Source organism: Protomyctophum bolini, assembly GCF_963924005.1.
Source record: "Protomyctophum bolini genome assembly, chromosome: 22".
Classification (NCBI taxonomy): Eukaryota; Metazoa; Chordata; class Actinopteri; order Myctophiformes; family Myctophidae; genus Protomyctophum; species Protomyctophum bolini.
The window spans coordinates 5,345,032-5,364,461 of NC_137883.1; the positions used below are offsets into that span (position 1 = coordinate 5,345,032).

General features: G+C 44.7%; 1 protein-coding gene across 1 annotated transcript in view; it reads left to right on the plus strand.

Moving 5' to 3' along the window:
• LOC308309590 (RIMS-binding protein 2-like) overlaps window positions 1-19,430 on the plus strand; it is a gene marked incomplete at both ends in the record, with an annotated part of 107,618 nt that overhangs the window by 66,976 nt on the left and 21,212 nt on the right. The window contains 8 exon segments of the mRNA XM_080755501.1: window positions 1,181-1,355; window positions 5,452-5,618; window positions 7,651-8,088; window positions 8,207-8,632; window positions 11,040-11,219; window positions 13,275-13,457; window positions 15,012-15,117; window positions 16,995-17,132. Coding sequence (XP_080611627.1) covers window positions 1,181-1,355; window positions 5,452-5,618; window positions 7,651-8,088; window positions 8,207-8,632; window positions 11,040-11,219; window positions 13,275-13,457; window positions 15,012-15,117; window positions 16,995-17,132 — 1,813 coding nt within the window.

Here is a 19,430-nt window from a genome sequence, read left to right on the forward strand (position 1 = left end):
ACAATAAAGATTATTATTATTATTAAGCCCTAAATGAATTGCATTGAATTTAATGGGAATTGAACGGGGCTATGGGGTGTTATGCTAATTCGCTTATTTCCATCGCTCAAAATTATCATTTCTTTGTATATATCCTCTCTTCATAATGTAAATAATATCCCCAAGCGGCACACTTTACTACTTCTTTCGATGGAAATAAGCAAACTAGCATAACACCCCCATAGCCCCATTCAATTCCCATTCAATGCAATGCAATTCATTGAGGGCTTATGGTAGGGAAAATAGCCAATAAGGAGTTTTTGCACAAACAAAACACCTGGACCTCTTTGGTGGGGACGTAACGACTACAAAGAAAGGTAAGAAAGATAAGAAAGCATTCTAGCATGGAATTCTCCTTTATCCCATTTTGACCTGCGAGATCAGATTAAAAAAAATGTCTTCTGACATCCTGATAGTTTTCTGAAAAAGCTATGTTTCTATATATGTCAGTGGTACATATGTCAGACCTATACAAGCTTCAACTTCAAACTTTCAAAATAACTTCATTTTTCCTTTCCGGAAATGTATTTTGTGCAGTGGTAAAAGACAGTTACTATTATAAAATATTTTTTAAGAGGAACTACTTAAAAGCATAATATATTAAAAAAATCTGTTCTATAAGTACTAACAATTAAAAATCTAAATATTTACTGTATGCAACCTATATGCGTTCACTATGTAGTCCATCAGGTGGAAAGGGGGGGGGGGGGGGGGGGGGTTGTTTGTTAGGGATCCCAACGAGGAGGGGGGGGCTTGTTCAGCCTATAGGTGTTCAAGAGTCTGATGGAGGTGGGCACAAAGCTATAGCTGAGCCCCTTTTAGTGAGTTTTGATGCTCTGTATCGCCGGCCTGAGGGCATTAGTTGGTAGTGGTTATGGAGGGTGTGTGTGTTGTCCTCAACTAACACCATTTTGGTGTTAGCATCATGCTTATGCTTTAGCAATTGAAAAATAGCTACGAGCTTGTAGGTCTGCTATTTTTGAAAAATCGAAGAACGACTGACATTTTTAGAATCTGATCTCAGGTCAGAATGGGTTAATCAGACACAGTGTGTGTCCAGTGGAAACCTCGTGTGAATCTGATCTCAGGTCAGAATGGGTTAAAGTGTATTCCCTAAAAAAAGAAATGTTCCATATACCAGGTGGAGTACGCCACGGTGAAGCCCGGGAGGCACCGGCTGCGCTTCCACAACCTGAAGGCCACCACGGTCTACAAGGTGACGGTGGCGGCGCGGCCGCACCAGGTGCCGTGGCAGCTGCCCCTGGAGCAGCGCGAGAAGAAGGAGACGAGCGTGGAGTTCTGCACTCAGGCTGCGGGTGAGAGCGAAAGCGGCCATTTTTTTTTAAATTTAAGTTAACCCGTTTTTTTGGGGGGCGGGAGGGAGGGAGGGAACCCCCCCTTTTGGTTTGTTTTAACCCCTTTAGGCCTGACGACGTCGACATTTATTAAAAAATGTCTTCTAAATCCTGACCGTTTTGTCAGGATTTGCACCACATTTTTTTTCTCCAAAAAATAGCAGACCCTGCACAAGCTCGTAGCGCACCACTCGGTGGCGCGCTATGAGCTTGTATAGATCTGCTATTTTTCAATAGCTAAATAAATTATAACGTAATGTTCAAAACACCAAAAGGGGTTCCCGCCCCAAAATGGGTTAAAGCATCATGTTATACTTTTACTTTTAGTACTTTTACTCAAGTACATTTTCAATTCCGTTCTTTTACTTGTGACGAAGTAGTTCTAAATTGCAGTATTGGTACTTTTAATTAAGTAAAAACAATTGAGTACTTTCCACCACTGCTAATTACACTGGTATATCCACACCTTTTCGATCTAACATACAACATTGATGCATGCTATAGATGTAAGCAAGATGTAAGTGTCATGGCCGCCCCCAAATGCATTTCCAATGGAAGTCACATGGTTTGACACAACATGTTGGACTACAAGCTGTTGTATGGCTTTCGGCTGTGTTTTTCGACTCCCCCTCACAGCAGCGGTGGCCGAACGGTTTTGCGGAGCGGTCTTGATATCGGAAGGTCGCTATAGTTCGTATCCCCGGACCGGCACGTTAAAATTACCACCTTTGGACAAGGCATTGAACCTCTACCATGAAATGTTCTATGAGCAGGGCCTGGCTGTATACACAAGTTCTTGAGCTTAGTCCAGTTACCCTGGGTAAATATAGTAGCCTACCTTTCCTTTCCTTTACACAACACAAATGTTGCGTCAAACCATGTGACTCCCATTAGGAAATGCACTGGGGCAAGATGTATCACACCCTTTGTATACAACAAAGCATACATCAGTCTGTTGCGAAGGTGTTGAGCGAGGCCTTGTGGCGTCGGATATAGAACACAGTGCCTTACCTTCCCATTGTTGTGTGTGTGCTGTGTTTTATCGTCTCAGGTCCAACAGCATATTGCAGAACAGGTCAGAAAGACACACCCGTGTATAGTGTTCCATTTTCACTCGCACTTAAATCATCAGCACAGTTCTTTGGCAGGGGTTTCTAAGAAGTGTTTTAAGCACCCAACGCTGCGAGGCAGATTTATTACCGCATATATATATATATATATATATATATATATATATATATATATATATTTAAAGAGAGAGGACAAAGGCAATGAAAAGTTATAGGGAAGTATTTTCATATTTTGTCCTCCTCTGTCCCCTCCTGTTTTGTATCTTTTGTATGCTTCCTTCTCTTTCTGTTTCATTTATTTTTTTATTTTTGACCGTTTCCTTTTATATCTTGTGTAGTCTATAGTCTATATAGGATCTATTATTTCATTAATTTAATACTTTTGAAAACAGATATTAAGTTGGCTAAAAGTTTATTGTCATTGTTATTAGTGCTACAGAGTAGCAATAATAATAATAATTAAAAAAAAAATATATATATATATATATATACTCATTGAATTTTACTTCAAGTCATGTTGCCACATTTATTTACATCATAGTTAAAATACTTCGAGCCAATTTCAAAATGCTTTGTTTTGCGAGTTCACTCACCGCGAGCACACGGCTAACGAAAGCGCCACGAGCACCTGTGAGCGCCATCGATCGGCTGCCATTTTGATGAGTCATTCCCGCAGCCTAGCCAGGAACAACACATGCTGAAGAAAGTTAGACTTGCCTGCCTTCCCCGCAGCAATAATTTCGTCTTTATTTAAAGTTATTTGTCTTGTTTTTGTAAAGCATATTTCATTTGAGTATCTATTAAAAAATACAATATAAATGTTTTTATTTTTATTTTTATTTTTATTTTTATTTTTATTTTTATTTTTATTTTTATTTTTATTTTTATTTTTATTTTTATTTTTATTTTTATTTTTATTTTTATTTTTATTTTTATTTTTATTTTTATTTTTATTAATAATTGTATAATTTATTTCACTCACAACTCAAGCTGATTGGTTGTCGCATGTATGTACACTATGTATGAGTGTACAGTATGCACTGTGGCTGTGCACTGTGAATCCCACAATGGAAACATTGATGTGCGTGCGCGTGTGCGTGCGTGCGCGCGCACGTGTGGAGCATGTACACCTTCATTTACCTATACATTCATGCACGCACATGCACATTACACATTAATACAAGCGAATGTGTGAGTGTATTAAGTGTGTTCCCCAATTTCTACTTCCTTACTGTATACAGTATAATGTTGTTGTCTGTAAAAATCTATATTATGTCACACTCAACGTCTCAACGACCACCAGGGGTTGCAAATGAATACATCAGGGCCCACTATGTATTTATTCGGCATTTGAGCCACGGAAACCGTCATTTTGATGGCATTTTGACTCTCGGACACACGACTAAAATAATATGATGTTATTCTCGGGATAAGATTGTGTCCACATCTCCATAGCTGTATTGATGTATACCATTAGGAGAGATAACAGGCCAAACGTTGATCAAAATAATCAATTCATCTACATTCTCTAATTGTGCGTATAGAGTTCTTGTAAATGAAGTATAATGCCAGATGTTTCGCGATAATTCAACTCTTGAGAGAGTATAAAGTGAAACCAAATGGACCCCATTTGGTCTCATTTCACGTTCTCAAGTGGTCCAGTGGTTTTCAACCAGTGGTGCGGGGGGACCCAACAGTTGTCCTTGAGGGGGCGGGTTGCAGGTGGGGTCCCCAGGTATAAATGACGAAGAGTTTGGTAACCAAAATGGACCCTTATCATTAGATCTTTGACTCCATGGAAGCACCGGGTCCATTTGGTTTATTTTTACGCTCTCATCTGCACTATACTTAATTTACAAGAATTCTACACAATTAGAGAAAAAAAAAACGCTTTGCCAAAAGCATGGAATTGTAGCCAAAATCGTATCCAACGAAAAAAACCAGAACATACATTGCTTTTGTAAGAGGCTAATTAAGGGCTCCATTTCCGTCACCGCTAAAGCCCTTATCCCTAAACTTCTTTGGCTTTTTTTTTTCTTTTTTTCGCAAAACATTTTTGAATATATAGTTAACCCATTCTGAACGGGAACCCATGTTGGTGTTATAGCATCATGTTATGCTTTAGCTATTGAAAAAATAGCAGATCTACAAGCTCTTAGCGCGCCACCGAGTGGCGCGCTACGAGCTTGTAGGTCTGCTGTTTTTTTTTAAATCGAAGAACGACTGACATTTTTTTCGAATCTGATCTCAGGTCAGAATGGGTTAATCAGACCAGTGTGTGTCCAGTGGAAACCTCGTATGAATCTGATCTCAGGTCAGAATGGGTTAATCAGACCAGTGTGTGTCCAGTGGAAACCTCGTATGAATCTGATCTCAGGTCAGAATGGGCTAGGGGGTGTAACGATACATTTGAACAGCGATGCGATACATGGTCGACGATACGACACATGCGCGATATCGGTTCATTATGGCGATCCGATACGATTCGACGATTTGGAATCGATACGGTAACTATTTAAAATACATTGACGTCATTTTAAATGAAGTAATTAAACCCCTCTTTTTCATTTTTCTTCAATTTTTTTTTGCTAAAATACCACGCACAAAGACATATTATTGATACAATCGATTAGTTGCATATAGCAAAACGATTCGATGCCGATTATTTCCATTGCAAAACGATACGACACATAGTCAATGTTGCCGTTTTCATTTCGATATATATATATATATACTTCGATTCTTGAAATTGAAATCGATTTTTCGATGCAGTTGCACCACAGTGGTGTTCCCTTCCTTACTACCGGCCTGACACCTAGAGGTTTTCTAAAGGTTTTTTAAAAGTACCTAGGTACCTATGGAAGCCACACCTCTGATGGGTGTGGTTTAGTCTTAAGGGGTGTGTTTTTTTCACCCCTATCCTATACATATTCGTTTGACATGTCCTGTCCTGTCCTGTCCTGCCCTGTCCTGTCCTGTCCTGCCCTGCCCTGCCCTGCCAGGCCCTCCCCATGCTCCCCAAGAGGTGCAGGTCCTCTGCGGGCAGATCCCGGGGGTCCTCCAGGTGCGATGGAAGCCCCCGCCCCTTTCCCCTACGGGCACATCCAACGGGGCCAACGTCATCGGCTACGTGGTCTGCACTAAAGGGCAAAGGGTGAGTTGCAAGCATTCCAGTTTAACACATTTTGTACATAATACGTCCTGAAACGTCATAAGGATTGGAACCGAGAGGTGCCTTAGACGTCTGTGGACGTCCTAGCGACGTCCAAACGACGCGGGGCGAGATAATAATATTCAGAATAATTACTTTTTTTTTTTTTGGCATTTCGCTTTTCGCTTGCCGTATGCTAACACTCTGTGAAACTATTAGCTTGTCATTGACTCCCATGTTAGCGCGGCGGAAAGAATGACTCGTATCTCCTCATCCAGGGCGCTCTCCGTGGTGATGAATGGATCGATATGCTGGCGCTGCGTTTCTGCTCCTCATCCGTCTCTCCCGCAAAATATGAACTCTTTTTGGAGCGTATATAAATATATTAAGATGATCGGAGATTGTGATGGCACTTTGTCAGTCAACTTTTTTAAGAAAGTATTTCCGGTTCATGGCTTTCAAAATAGAAGCGATCACTACTCTGGCGATTACTCTGGCGCAAGCAGCGCCTTTATTTTGATGCAGTTCCGGTACTAAATGTGTTAAAGTCGACGTATACGTATATATATACATACTTGGGGGGGGCCTCGCCATACAGATGTCGTCTATATATACGGAGGAGCAGCTCAGAAAGGAACGCCGCGTGAAATAGCTTTTACTTTAGCTATTTTCCCTTGAGAATAGTATAGTAGTTTTACTTTGGTCATTAAAAGAGAAATCGCATGAATACAATGCCTGCTTTTGTAATGCAGACGTAATGCAGATCTACAAGCTCATATAGCGAGCCACCGAGTGGCGCGCTATACGAGCTTGTAGGTCTGCTAATTTTTTTTGAAAAAAATCGACTGACATTTTTAGAATCTGATCTCGGGTCAGAATGGGTTCATGATCAGACCAGTGTGTGTCCAGTGGAAACCTCGCATGAATCTGATCTCGGGTCAGAATGGGTTAAAAAATGTCAGGGAATGGGTTTTGTACCAGTCTGTTGAAAAGATGGCAGACGAAGCACCATGGATGCAGTAGTGTAGCTCAGTATTTGTGAGCAACATGGCCTGGGCATCTTGTGTGCCTTCAACGTGGGCATAACGGTGCACTGCAGTGCCCCCTACCGACAACCCAACGCCAGTGCATGTTTCCCATTACTAGTCCCATTTGTCTCTCTTAGTCTTCCCCCCTCGTTTCCCCCAAACACCGGCTCCTCTAGGACCCATTTGTGGGTCGCGGAAACCGCGGCACACACATTCTTTTCAATAGCTCCCTTTATTTATTTATTTATTTATTCTGTTTCCTATGTACATTTTGTCTTCAATTATTGTTTCAAAACTGCCTCGAGTGACTATTGTTATTTCTACATACTGCTACTCTGCCACCCAGTGATTGTTTAGCAGTAACTATTAACCCATTCTGAACGGGAACCCCTTTTGGTGTTAGCGTCATGATATGCTTCAGCTATTGAAAAATAGCAGATCTACAAGCTCGTAGCGCGCCACCGAGTGGCGCGCTACGAGCTTGTAGGTCTGCTATTTTTGAAAAATCGAAGAACGACTGACATTTTTTAGAATCTGATCTCAGGTCAGAATGCGATAATCAGACCAGTGTGTGTCCAGTGGAAACCTCGTATGAATCTGATCTCAGGTCAGAATGGGTTAAGAATTAAGTACTGTACTTAAGTACAATGTAGAGGTATTTTTTATTTTTAGTATTTACTTAATACTTCTATACTCTACATTTACACTATACATCTCGGAGCCAAAATGTGTAGTACTTTTACTCCACTACAATCATTTGGAAAAACTTGAGTTACTACAGTTGCGTGCGCGCGCGTGCATGCGTGCATGAATTGTGTAACGTTGTGTCTTCCTCTGTAATGTATTTTGTTGTCATTTGATGTTTTATGTGTGGCTGTAGCTGGGGGGGGGGTGAAAAGCCACCAGACAAATTTCCCTGGTGGACAACAATAAAGTTGACCATGACCTTGATGCGTGTGTGTGTGTGTGTGTGTGTGCGCGCGCCCGTCCGTCCGTTGATGCACTAGATAGCGGAGGTGATGTACCCCATGGCGGACTACGTGACGGTGGAGCTGACGAGGATCCAGTGCCTGGAGGCGCGCGAGGTCATCGTCCGGACGCTGTCGGCGCAGGGCGAGTCGCAGGACTCGCCCACGGCCGCCATCCCCAACAACCTCCTGGTGCCTCTCCCCGCCCCCGTCCCCGGCCCCCACCCGCCGCCGCCGCCGCTGGCGCTGGCGGTGTCGTCGCTGGTACCCCAACAGCAGCACCCGCCGCAGCACCCGCACAACACAGGCCTGCCGCCGCCTCACCCTCACCCTCACGCCCCCCCCCCACAGCAGCCCCCCCTCCTCGCCCTCCTGCCCCACCACCCTCAGGCGCCGCCGCCGCCGCTGCCGCGGGGCGGGCAGCCGCTTGCGCTCCACCCTCCTCCTCCTCCTCTCCCGCCGCACGCTCTTCAGCAGGTCAGGCTTCCTCACCCGGGGGGGGGGGGAGCGGGGGTCCCCCCCCCTCCTCCTCCGCCGCACCTCCTCCAGCACCCCCACCCCCACCAGCACCACCCGCCGCCCCCCCCACCCCCAGGGTCCCGCCATGAGGCCCCAGCACCGGCTGCCCCTCCTGCCGCACCCCCACCACCCCCACCACCCCCACCACCACCAACAGCACCACCCCGTACCTCAGAGACCAGTAAGTGCCAGAGACCTGAATGCCAAAGAGCAGGCCCACCCCCACCACCACCCCGCGCTGCCCGGACCGCCCGGCTGGGACCCCCGCTCCCCCTCGTCGTCGTCCGCTCCCCCTCCTCCTCCTCCCCCCGCTGGCGCCCCCGCCATGCAAGGCGGCCCACCACCACCACCACACCCACACCCACACACCCTGGAGGCGCCGCCCCCGGCCTGCAACGCCCGCTCCCCCTCGCCCCAGAGGATCCTGCCCCAGCCCCGGGGGACGCTGATTCCGGACACGGTGGCCAAGGCCATCGCTCGAGAGGCGGCGCAGAGGGTGGCGGTGTTGGCGGCGGAGCAGGGCCAGCAGGGCGGTCCGGGCGGCAAGGTGAGAGAGAAACGTTTTGGATATTCACAAAAAAAAAAAAAAAAAAGTCAAATGTTTTGTTGCTTTTTATGTCTCTGCCTGGTTTCCGCCCCCCCCCCCCCAGGGATCCAAAACATCAAAAAAACCTTGCCCAGGCGGTGGCGTAACCGTCTGGGCACCCGACTGGTAATCCAGTCGCAGTGTGCAGCGGGGTTCGACTCCCGAGCCCGACACGGCCTTTATACTGCATGTCATTCCCCATCTCTCTCCCGTTTCCTGTCAGCCTACTGTCTGTCCCTTATAAAACCAATAAAAGGTGTAAGCCACAAAAAATAATATCTAAAAAAAAAAAAAAAAAAAAAAAAAAATTATACCCTCTAAGGCTGTCACGATTCTCGATAAATTGACGTTCAGTGTATGGGACGAATCAAAATCGCCGGCTCGACTCGCGATATTTCATTCATGCATGCGCTCCGGAACGTTTCTCACGGGACGAGTTTCAGCCAGTCGGACCTCGTGTATACCACCGGTAGAGTTCTCATTTTCTGCCCGAACCCGACCCTATACCCGACCCCCTAATTAATTAGTCGGGCCGGGCCGGCCCGAGCCTCGGGCTCCCTGGTTTTCTGTGATATTTTATTTTAATTTTTATTTATAATGAAAATGACAATTCTGTGACTAAGCTCGCCTCACCAGGCTTTCGAACCTCGGAGGCAAGCCTGGTCTCTGTTCCAAAAGTGCCGTGTCAGGTCTGGAACGGATGATATCGCTACGTCATGTTGTAGTCATTGTTTTGTAGTCATCAGGATGATATCGTTACGTCATGTTGTAGTCATGGTTTGGTAGTCATCAGAATGATATCTTTACGTTATGTTGTAGTCATTGTTTTGTAGTCATCAGGATGATATCGTTACGTTATGTTGTCGTCATTGTTTTGTAGTCATCAAGATGATATCGTTACGTCATGTTGTAGTCATTGTTTTGTAGTCATCAGGATGACATTGTTACGTCATGTTGTAGTCATTGTTTTGTAGTCATCAGACAGGAACAATCAAACGGAACTTCCTTTTCCCGCAAACCGGAAGAATAACAATAAAAGCTCTAGTAGCCTGTGGCTTTTATTGAGAAAATCGGTTCGAGGGAAAAGGAAGTTCCCGGAAGATTGATGACTACAAAACAACACTACAACACGACGTAGCGATATCATCCGCTCCCGACCCGGTTCATAAACCCGAAATGGAATGGTGACCAGGCCCATCATCATTTTTCGACCGCGGTCGAGATCATGGATTTCACAACGCCACGCCAGACTTTCCGGTCCTTCATCGACCATCCCCAGTTCCTGCTTACTGATGCATGATGTGTCCCTTATAGCGATGTCATCAGGGTACGACAGTTTTCTACCTCTGGTCTACTTTGAGGCAGGACTCCAGAGAAGAAGGGAAGATTATATAACCTCATTGTCAGCTCTGTAGCAGCAGTGGCCCGGCAAACTGTGTTCTTCTGGATCGGACTAGTGAAGAAGCACAGGGGGAAGGTTGCCGTATATTAGATTCGATTCGATTTTGCGCTCTCATTAGAAGGCGGGTGTGAGTGCCATTCCAACCGCCCAGGCCCAGGCTACTATGTGACTCTCTGGAGGTGGAGGAGTGGAGTGGAGTGGAGGGCGGAGCGCAGCGCGTTGCACTGGCTGTTTGATGCTGCAGCTCTGGTGGTGCATCGTGGTGGTGGTGGTGGTGGTTGTTGCTGACTGCTACTTGCTAACTTGTTGCTATCGCTGGCTTTGCTGGTTTGCACTTTGCACACCAAAATGAGCTGCTCAGCATCAACTATTAGGTACTGTGTATATGACTTCAGTTAACTTGCCATATGCAAACATGTTTTATGAGATCATTGCACGATAGCTCGTTTTGGTTAGCTCGATAGCTCGTTTTGGTTTCATGTCGCGGTTGAATAATAACCTAATGTCACCCTGACCTAATCAATCGACGTTGCCACGGCGAACGCTCCGTATTGACGTAAACGTTAACGTGTTCACTGCATACACGTAAGATACATTAATAATGCATTCCTTCATTCATTCATTCATTCGTTTTATTTATTCTCCAAATTACACTGAGTAACTAAGCTCATTTTCAGTGTCATCGAGTAATACAATATCATGTAAAAAAAACAAACATCACAATTACATCGGGGGGGGGGGGGGCAATCATTTTTGGGGACCTTGACGTGAAAAATATATCTTGAGAACGACTGACGTAGAAAACACGAGGGTTTTTCAGAAAACTGTCCGGATTCGGAAGAAACTTTGTAGAATGGAGCCCAGCTCTAAATGGGTTTAACTCTCCGTGTGCTTTGTGGCGTCTCCGCCTGTGTTTCCCAGGGGGGCCGAGGAGGGGGGCCGAGGCAGGCCGGCTACGGAGAGCAGCACGGCCAATCGTTCCACCAACACCACTCGGACGAGGAGGAGGAGGAGGAGGAGGACGGCGGCGGCTACGCTCGTAGCCGCAGGAGAGTGGCCTCGGTCGACGAGTTCCTCAGAGGCTCCGAGCTGGGCCGGCCGGTAAGACCAACACCGATGAAAAAAAAAAAAAAAACAGTGGTGGAAAAAGTATTTAATTGTTTTTACTTAAGTAAAAGTGCCAATACTGCAATTTAGAAGTATAGGCTATACGGAAAAGTACGGAATTGTGCTTGAGTAAGAGTACAAAAGTGTCGCCATCAAAATGTACTAAAAGTGAAAGTACTCGTACAAGTTCAAAATGTGTACAAAAATCTATTGAAAATGGCCGAAATGTATAGGGTTGAAGTGCAGGTTAATGTTAATGTTTTCTAATCAAAATTAGAAAATCTCCAAAGTAACTATAGTAACTAAAGTTTTCAAATAACTGTAGTACATTTTTGGCTCTGAGACGTATACTGGAGTTTAGAAGTAAAAGTACTGGGAATTGGATATACTCAAGTAAAGTACAAATACCTCAAAATTGTACTTAAGTAAAATTACTTAGTTACTTTCCACCACTGATGAAAAAAACAAACCCACTGAATCATTCCCTATACCTCCCCCGACCCACTGTCCTGTCCTCCAGCCCCCCTCCTCAGGTCTGTCTGTCTTTGTGTGCAAGGGTCCATTTTTTAGGGAGGAATTGGCTTCCAATGGGCTAAAAACTACAGTTCCCGACTCCCGATCTTTTGATTTTGAGTACAGACTTTTCCCCCGATCAGATATTCATAACAACGCCATGTCACAATCGTACAATATCCAAAAAAACTCACAGACGATATCCAGTCGTATAATATCATGATATGGATACTTTTTTATTTTATTTTTTTTGCTCCCAAATCCGATTCCGATCATCAGAAACCGTGTTGTTTTCGTCGACTAAAACTAAGACTAAGAAAAGTTTGTCGACTACCTTTTTCCCCCCCGACGAAAACTAAACTGGAACTACATGAAAACGAAGCCGCGCTGACTCAAACTATGAGACAAAATATACTGACGTTTTCGTCAACAAATAAAAACTAGACTAAAATGTTAGGAAGGGACTATAGTGGACAAGAGATCCACTATAAGTCATTTTACACCTGGTTGCATGCTGAACATAGCCGATTTACAAGCTCAGCGCGACACGTTGTGGGCTTGTAGATCGGCTATAGTTTTTTTTTTTTAAACAGATTTTGTTCGACTAAATCAACTGTAGATTTAGTCGACTAAAACCTTATGATATTTAGTCGACTAAAACTAGACTAACACTAAAACATTCCAGGTGACTAAAATGTGACCGAAACTAAATGAAAACTATATTCAAGAGACTTATATGACTAAAACTAAAATGAAGAAATGTCATGAAAATGCAATGGGGATCACCCTATAGCTAAAACTATAGTATAGCATCTTTATGGGAGCTGAGCCCTGTCCAAATCTGTAAACATGCGTGACTTTAGGATCTATGCAAATACAGCATAACCTTTTCTGTCTGTCTGTATGCGTGTGTGTGTGTGTGTGCGCGAGACTGAGCGTGCGTGTATGTTTGTGCGTCCACGCGTACGTACGTACACACACAAACACACACACACACACACGTACACGTGTGTACTACTGTACCCATGTGTGGATGCAACTTTGCATGCAAATGCATGCATAAATGGGTGTCTGTATGGGTGTTCTGTACACATATACATGATGATGCGTTTTTGTGTCACGTCTATATCTGTGTGTCCGTGTGTCCGTGTGTGCGTGTGTGTGCGCGCGCGCGCGTGCGTGTGTCTGTCTGTCTTGTGCATGCATTTTCTATCTCCCATCTGTGCGCGTGTATATGCATGTATACATGGACACGTGCATTATGTCGTGTGTGTGTGTGTGTGTGTGTATGAATGCCTGCATACATGCGCATGTATACAACGACAACGATGACGCCGACGGCGCGCGTGTGTTTTTTTTTAACGTGTGCGTGTGTGGTGCGCATGTGACGATGACGGTGGTGGTGGTGGTGGTGTGGGGGCGGCGGGGGGGGGGGGCTACGACCGCGTGACCATACAACATGCATGCGTGTGTGTGTGTGTGTGTTGTTGCTGAAAACCATGCGGCTGTCGTCATGTGTCCGTCAACCGTCCGCAGCCTCACTATAGCCACAGTGAGGAGGAGGGAGGAGGGGAGTGTCAGAGTGATAGTAGCCACGGTGACGGCGCCGGAGGAGGCGCCTCGGACCTCTCCGACATCATGGAGGAGGACGAGGAGGAGCTGTACTCGGAGATGCAGCTGGAGGAGGGACGGCGGCGCAGTTCGCACAACGCCCTTAAGGTAACGGACGGACGGACGCGGGGGGGCGGGGCATGGCGGGGCGGGGCACTCTGATATTATCGGTGGTGGAGACATGCACTCTCGTTGTTTTGTTTTTTTTACTTATAACCCCCCCATTCTGGGCCCCGCCGGGATAATAACCCCCTTTTGGTGTTTTTTTTTTAAAGCATTATGTTAGTCTTTAGCTATTGAAAAAAATTGCAGATTTACAAGCTCATAGCGCGGCACCGAGTGCCGCGCTATGAGCTTGTATAGGTCGGCTGTTTTTTTGGAAAAATCGTGAAAATTGCGGCGCAAATCTTTGAATGTATGTTCTTTCAGAGCCGACTTTTTTAACTCAAATCTTTGCTTCTGACGTGGAATATTGAGAACCCTGCACTGAACATGAGTTCTTCAGGGGGAAAAAAATGACATTGTAAAAAGACTTTTTTTTTTTTTTTTTAATCGACGTCGGGCCTAAATGGGTTAAAGGAGCATTCAGTGATTTCGTTGTGTATAGGTCTGCTATTTTTGAAGAATCGTGAAAAGTGACATGAAAGGGTTTGAGAACGACTGAAAAACAGCTTCAGCTTTTTCAAGAAAACAGTATTTATGTGCGATGAACGGAGGGTACTGTATGTTGCAGGCTCAGGAGTCACTGTCCTATATATATATATCCAGTGGCGTGCACAGACATTTAGAGGGGCGGGTGCTCAAGTGAAGAAAAAAAAGGGCACCTTGTGCAGCGTGTGGAACCGGGTTGCCGGTTGCCTTTAATAGTGTGAGATTAATAGATTTTGGAGGCATAAATAATATATTAGAAGCATTATTATTTTTTAATCAAGAATTGATCAATGTCACCATGGTCCACATACTGTACATACAGTGTACACTGTGCAAAAAAAGAACAGTGGGCACATTTGCTGTCCAGAGGGAAAAGGTTCAGGGGGTGCTCTAGCACACCCTAGTGTCTTATCTGTGCACGCCACTGCCTATATCTCTCTATAACTATATCTTTCTTGTAAAGCACCGTGGGTTACATTCCCTGTATGAAAGAAAAAAAAATATCAAAATAAAGTGTATTTTTCTTGTTGTTTTTCTTGTATGTCATTGCATTGGCCTATTCCTGGAATGTTAAAAAAAATATTCTTGTGTGCTTGTGTGCGTGTGTGTGTGTGTGCGTGTGCGTGTGTGTGTGTGTGTGTGTGTGTTTGTGCATGTGCGTGCGGGTATGTTTGTGTGTGGGTGTGTTTATGTGTGCGTGTGTGTGTGTGTGTGTAGGTGTGTGTGCCTGCATGAGTGTATATAGCTGTGTGAGTGCATATGCACATGTATGTTTATGGGCTCGTCTTCACATAATGTGTATGTGTTTGTGAGCGTCTGTGTGCGCGTACATTTAGTGGTGCGTTGTGTGTGTGTGAGTGCGTGCGTGCGTGTGTATGCGTGCGTATGCGTGCGTGCGTGATCGTGTGGTTGCGCGTGTGTGCACATGCAACTCATGTATGCGCGTGTGTGTCTGTGCGGGTATGAGTGCATGCACATGCCTCTGTATTTGTGTGCGTGTGTGTGTTTCAGACCAACGCCGCCGCCGGCGGTCGAATAGACCGAGAGACGGGGAGAAGACTCCAACATGGCGGCCCCATGAAGCCCCAGAGACGACCCCTCATGGTCCCTTCCATTGGTCAGTATATGTGGTCGCGAGCGTGCCGAGAGAAAAGAACGGTCTTGCTTCTGGGTTTCCCGTGGGTCGTTTTTAATTTTTCAATTTTTTAAAGCTGTTCATGTGTGTTTCCTTGCTTTGATGTTCTCCATGCTCTAGCACAGTGGTTACCAAAAAAGTGGGGTCCCCCCCCCCCCCCCCCCCCGGCTAAATTATAGTTTGGAACCAAATGGAACCCCCTTAGGGGGTCTGTAACTCAAATGGAAACCATTTGGTTCGATGTGTACACTCTCAGAGTTAAAGTATAACATTGATTTTTACAATATAAACTGGGGGGTCTGCCTGCCCCCCAGTTCACATTCGTCCGTTCCGTATAGACTTAAATGGCAATTAAAACGGGTTGAGAATCACTAGCTGGAGCCGTGGAAATGTATAGTTGTCGCAAAAATCCTGTACTATACGCTATATTCCGTCTGGGAACCACTTGCTCTGGCTCTGGTCTATGTTGCTCTGTTTAAAAACTGTCATTATAAGTTTCCCCCCCGATGTTGTAAAAATCGTCCATGTGTGTCTTTGAACCGTTGTTCATGCCCTTTCCACATTCCCTGAACATGAACAGATCTGGCGCAAACTTGTATATATACTTCAGCAGGCTGGAGTCTCTCTCCGCTATAGTCTTACTAGGCGGTCGCGATGGACTGTGGAACTCACCTATGCTTTTTAGGGAGAAACTATAGGCACAGCTGCTGGACATGAGACTAATTAGAGCGAGCGAGCGAGAGAGAGAGAGTGAGAAGTGTGTGAGTGCGTGTCTGCGTCCATTTAACAAAGGTGCAGACCATCGGAAATCAGCAGAGAGTGAGCGACGTTTGCGCTACTCTATTCCGAATTGAAGTGGACTCGGCCCCAGACTTTTTTTTTCTTTTCTCTCCCTTGAAATAAAAAACGTCGAGGCTATATTCGGGCCGCAGACCATCATACACAGACTCATACACACTGATTGAAATCACTTTGGTGTAGTTATTTTCAGTTTTATATACAGTATGCTCCCATGTTAACTTATAGCCACTATACCAAAGCATGGCAGGGACATTTTTTTTGCTGCAATGAAAAGGCTTAATTCAGTTGGCGTTCCTGGCTATAGCGAATGGACCAGCTTTTCGCTTTGTAATCCCCGAACCGAACCCCGCCCCTACCCAGGGGTCATCTCCATGTTGGCTTGTGGGTGGACATTTTTTGTCAGCAGTCCACTTTTTGCCACAGACGTATACAAAATGAGTGGACGATAATATTACCAGAAAGACGACAAATAGAGGGAGCCCTGAATGTCCATAACAGGTCTGTAAATCTGGACCCTTTTCGGGTCCATTTGGTTCCATTTGAACACTCGTTAAGGGGGGGGTCCTTGCAAATATAGAACATTTGAGAACCACTAGTACTAGCTGGACTCCTAGTGTGCCTGTAGTAGTCGTGAATTATTGCCATACATAGTCATTATAGCCCTTCACTAAATCCCACCCCAAAAAGCGACTGTCCAACGCCAATCCAAATAGTTCAGCAACGGTTGCTATGCAGGTCAAGCTAGTCTTCGCTGCTAAACGCGCCTATTGGACAAGGACGGGTTGGGGGAGGGACTTAGTGAAAGGGCTAATTGTGACGAAAACCCCTGGAGACATTGACATTCAATCAAGTGGGTCTCATGATCAAAAATAGGAACATATACATTATAATGGTGTGTAAATAAAAACAGTGTTAAAAAAATAATAATAATAATTGCCACGGGACACATTTTTGTCCGTGTACGGTCGGACATGATGGTGACCCCTGACCCCTTACCCACCCCCCCACCCCCCCCCCCCCACCTACCCCCTCTGTGATTGGTTTATTTCCCTGTATAGAGATAACCACTGAGAGTAACAACAGTGAGGGAGGGAACCTCCCCCGTCATGGCAGAGTAGGTGCAGGACAAAGGACCAGGGCCTCGTCCCGCAGGCACGCAGGCGGCTGCGCAGGCGCCCTCTGCAGGCCACCCCATGGTACGTCGTGCTAGCTGCTAGCTGCTAGCTGCTGCCTGCCTGCGGCCCCCCACCCCCTCTCTCTTTGACCCCCCCCCCTCCCCCCCCTTCGTTCACCAACCAACAGCACTACAGTATAGCCACCAACAAAACAAAAATAACAATAAAGCCTCCCGAAATGAAAAGAAACCTGGTAGTCAGGGGATATTAGTACAATCTGGGGAAATAATTTCCTTCGCCAATGTGTTTGTAAAGGTGTCTGCTAACATAATTATCCCACATTGGTTTATATTCAACCACCCTATAGGGTAATTTTTGACAGCGGCTGAACGTCGGGGGTACCATGGACCCATTATAAGGCAAAATGTTCTAAATTTCATTATGTGAGTCGTGTCAAAATAGGGGGTTTTCATCATTCTGAATCCATTCCAAGCGTTAGTTTTGCACGAAAAACACTCCATGGGCTAAAAATGGCCGTAGCCGTCATCACAAATGTGATGAGGTTCAGTGTCTATGGCCGTTTTTAGCCCATGGAGTGTTTTCGTTCAAAACTAACGCTTGGAATGGATTCAGAATGATGAAAACCCCTTAGTTTGACACGTCACATGCTATTTAAAGCATAATGGAATTTAGAACATTTTGCCATATATTGGCAAACTTTCAGCAGCTGTCAAAAATTCCCCTATAGGGTGGTTGGATATAAACCAATGTGGGATATGTTGGTAGACACCTTTACAAACACATTGGTGAAGAAAAGTCTTGGTAAGAAACGTATTCCCAGATTTGACATTATTCTGATAATATTCCCTGACTATGGGGCTTGTTGAGTAGATGTGGAGGACACTCCTCTCCAGCGAGTATAATTATAACAGCCTGCAACTATCGATTATTTTCTTTGCCAGATTATCGATTTGCTTTCTTCGATTAATCAAATAATCGAGAAGCATGATGTTGGAGGGAGGGGGGGGGCAGGGGGGGGGGTCATTTATATATTTTTATTTTTAATTATGTCAACGTCTGACTTATTCCTGTAGACTGGGGGGCTCCATTTTCGTCACCACTAAACCCCTTATCCCTAAACTTCATTTTTGAATAGTTAAAATGGCCAGTCTACAAGCTATCACAACGTGTCCATGTAGATTGGCTATAGTTGAACTATTCAAAAATGTTTTTCAAAATAGTAAAAAATTTAAAAAAAAAAAAAAAAAAAAAAAAGTTTAGGGATAAGGTGGTTTAGCGGTGACGAAAATGGAGCCCTATATGTCAAGGAATTGACACAAAATTTGCTTTAAAAATAAAATAGTCTGACGACGCACCACGTTGTTGAACTTTGGAGGAGGAGGAGGGGGGGGGAAATATCACAAAATTAACGTCTAAATATTTTCTTTTCAAAATGGATGACTTCATTAAAGATGGATGAGTTCGGCAAACTGTTGAACCCCCTATTATGGCCGCACCAGCATGACTCACTGCACTGCACTGAAACGGTGGCATCACTGACGAGATGGCCACCCCACTGTTGTTCATTGATTGATTGATTGATTGATTGATTGATTGATTGATTGATTGATTGATTGATTGATTGATTGATCGATCGATCGATTGATTGGAATGCTTCCTCCTGCACTGAACTCCAGATGCCTGCTTAAACCCCTTCCCTTTTGTGATATACAGTAGTGTATGTATTATATATACATTATAATATCATGTATATAATAATAATAATACATGAACTACTGTATAATTATACAGTAGACACAATTTCCGCCATCTCTGTCCTATATAGGGGCCGACCATGCATGAAGGGAGACGGAAGATCAATCAAAGCTATTCAATTACTGTATATATGTGCACTGTAGTGAGTGACTGCGTATACTGTAAACTGGTTAACCTTTTTTATGCGGCGTGTGTATATCGTGCTGTATTTAACCCGAGGTCGTGATTACACGAGTGCCTTCTAAAAAAGATCCTGACAGTTTTCTGAGAAACCCTGTGTTTCTCACACATTTTCATGTCAAGGACCCCCAGAAGTATATAAGATTGGCTGTTCCAGTGCTATGTTTCTAAGTCGGTCGTTCGACATAGTCGTTTTGATTTTTCAAAAAACAGCAGACCTACAAGCTCGTAGCGCGCCCTAAAGAGTCAAACAAAGCAGAAGCACACTAATTATCCGAAAGTAATTATGCAGCTCCTTGCAAACTAAACAAAACGATATTATTGTTTCCCTGAGTATAGGCTAACAGTAGAAAAAAGGTTACAGCTTAAGCAACTCACTCTTTCCCTAAAAAGTAGTAAAAAAAACGATTTCCTATAATCGAT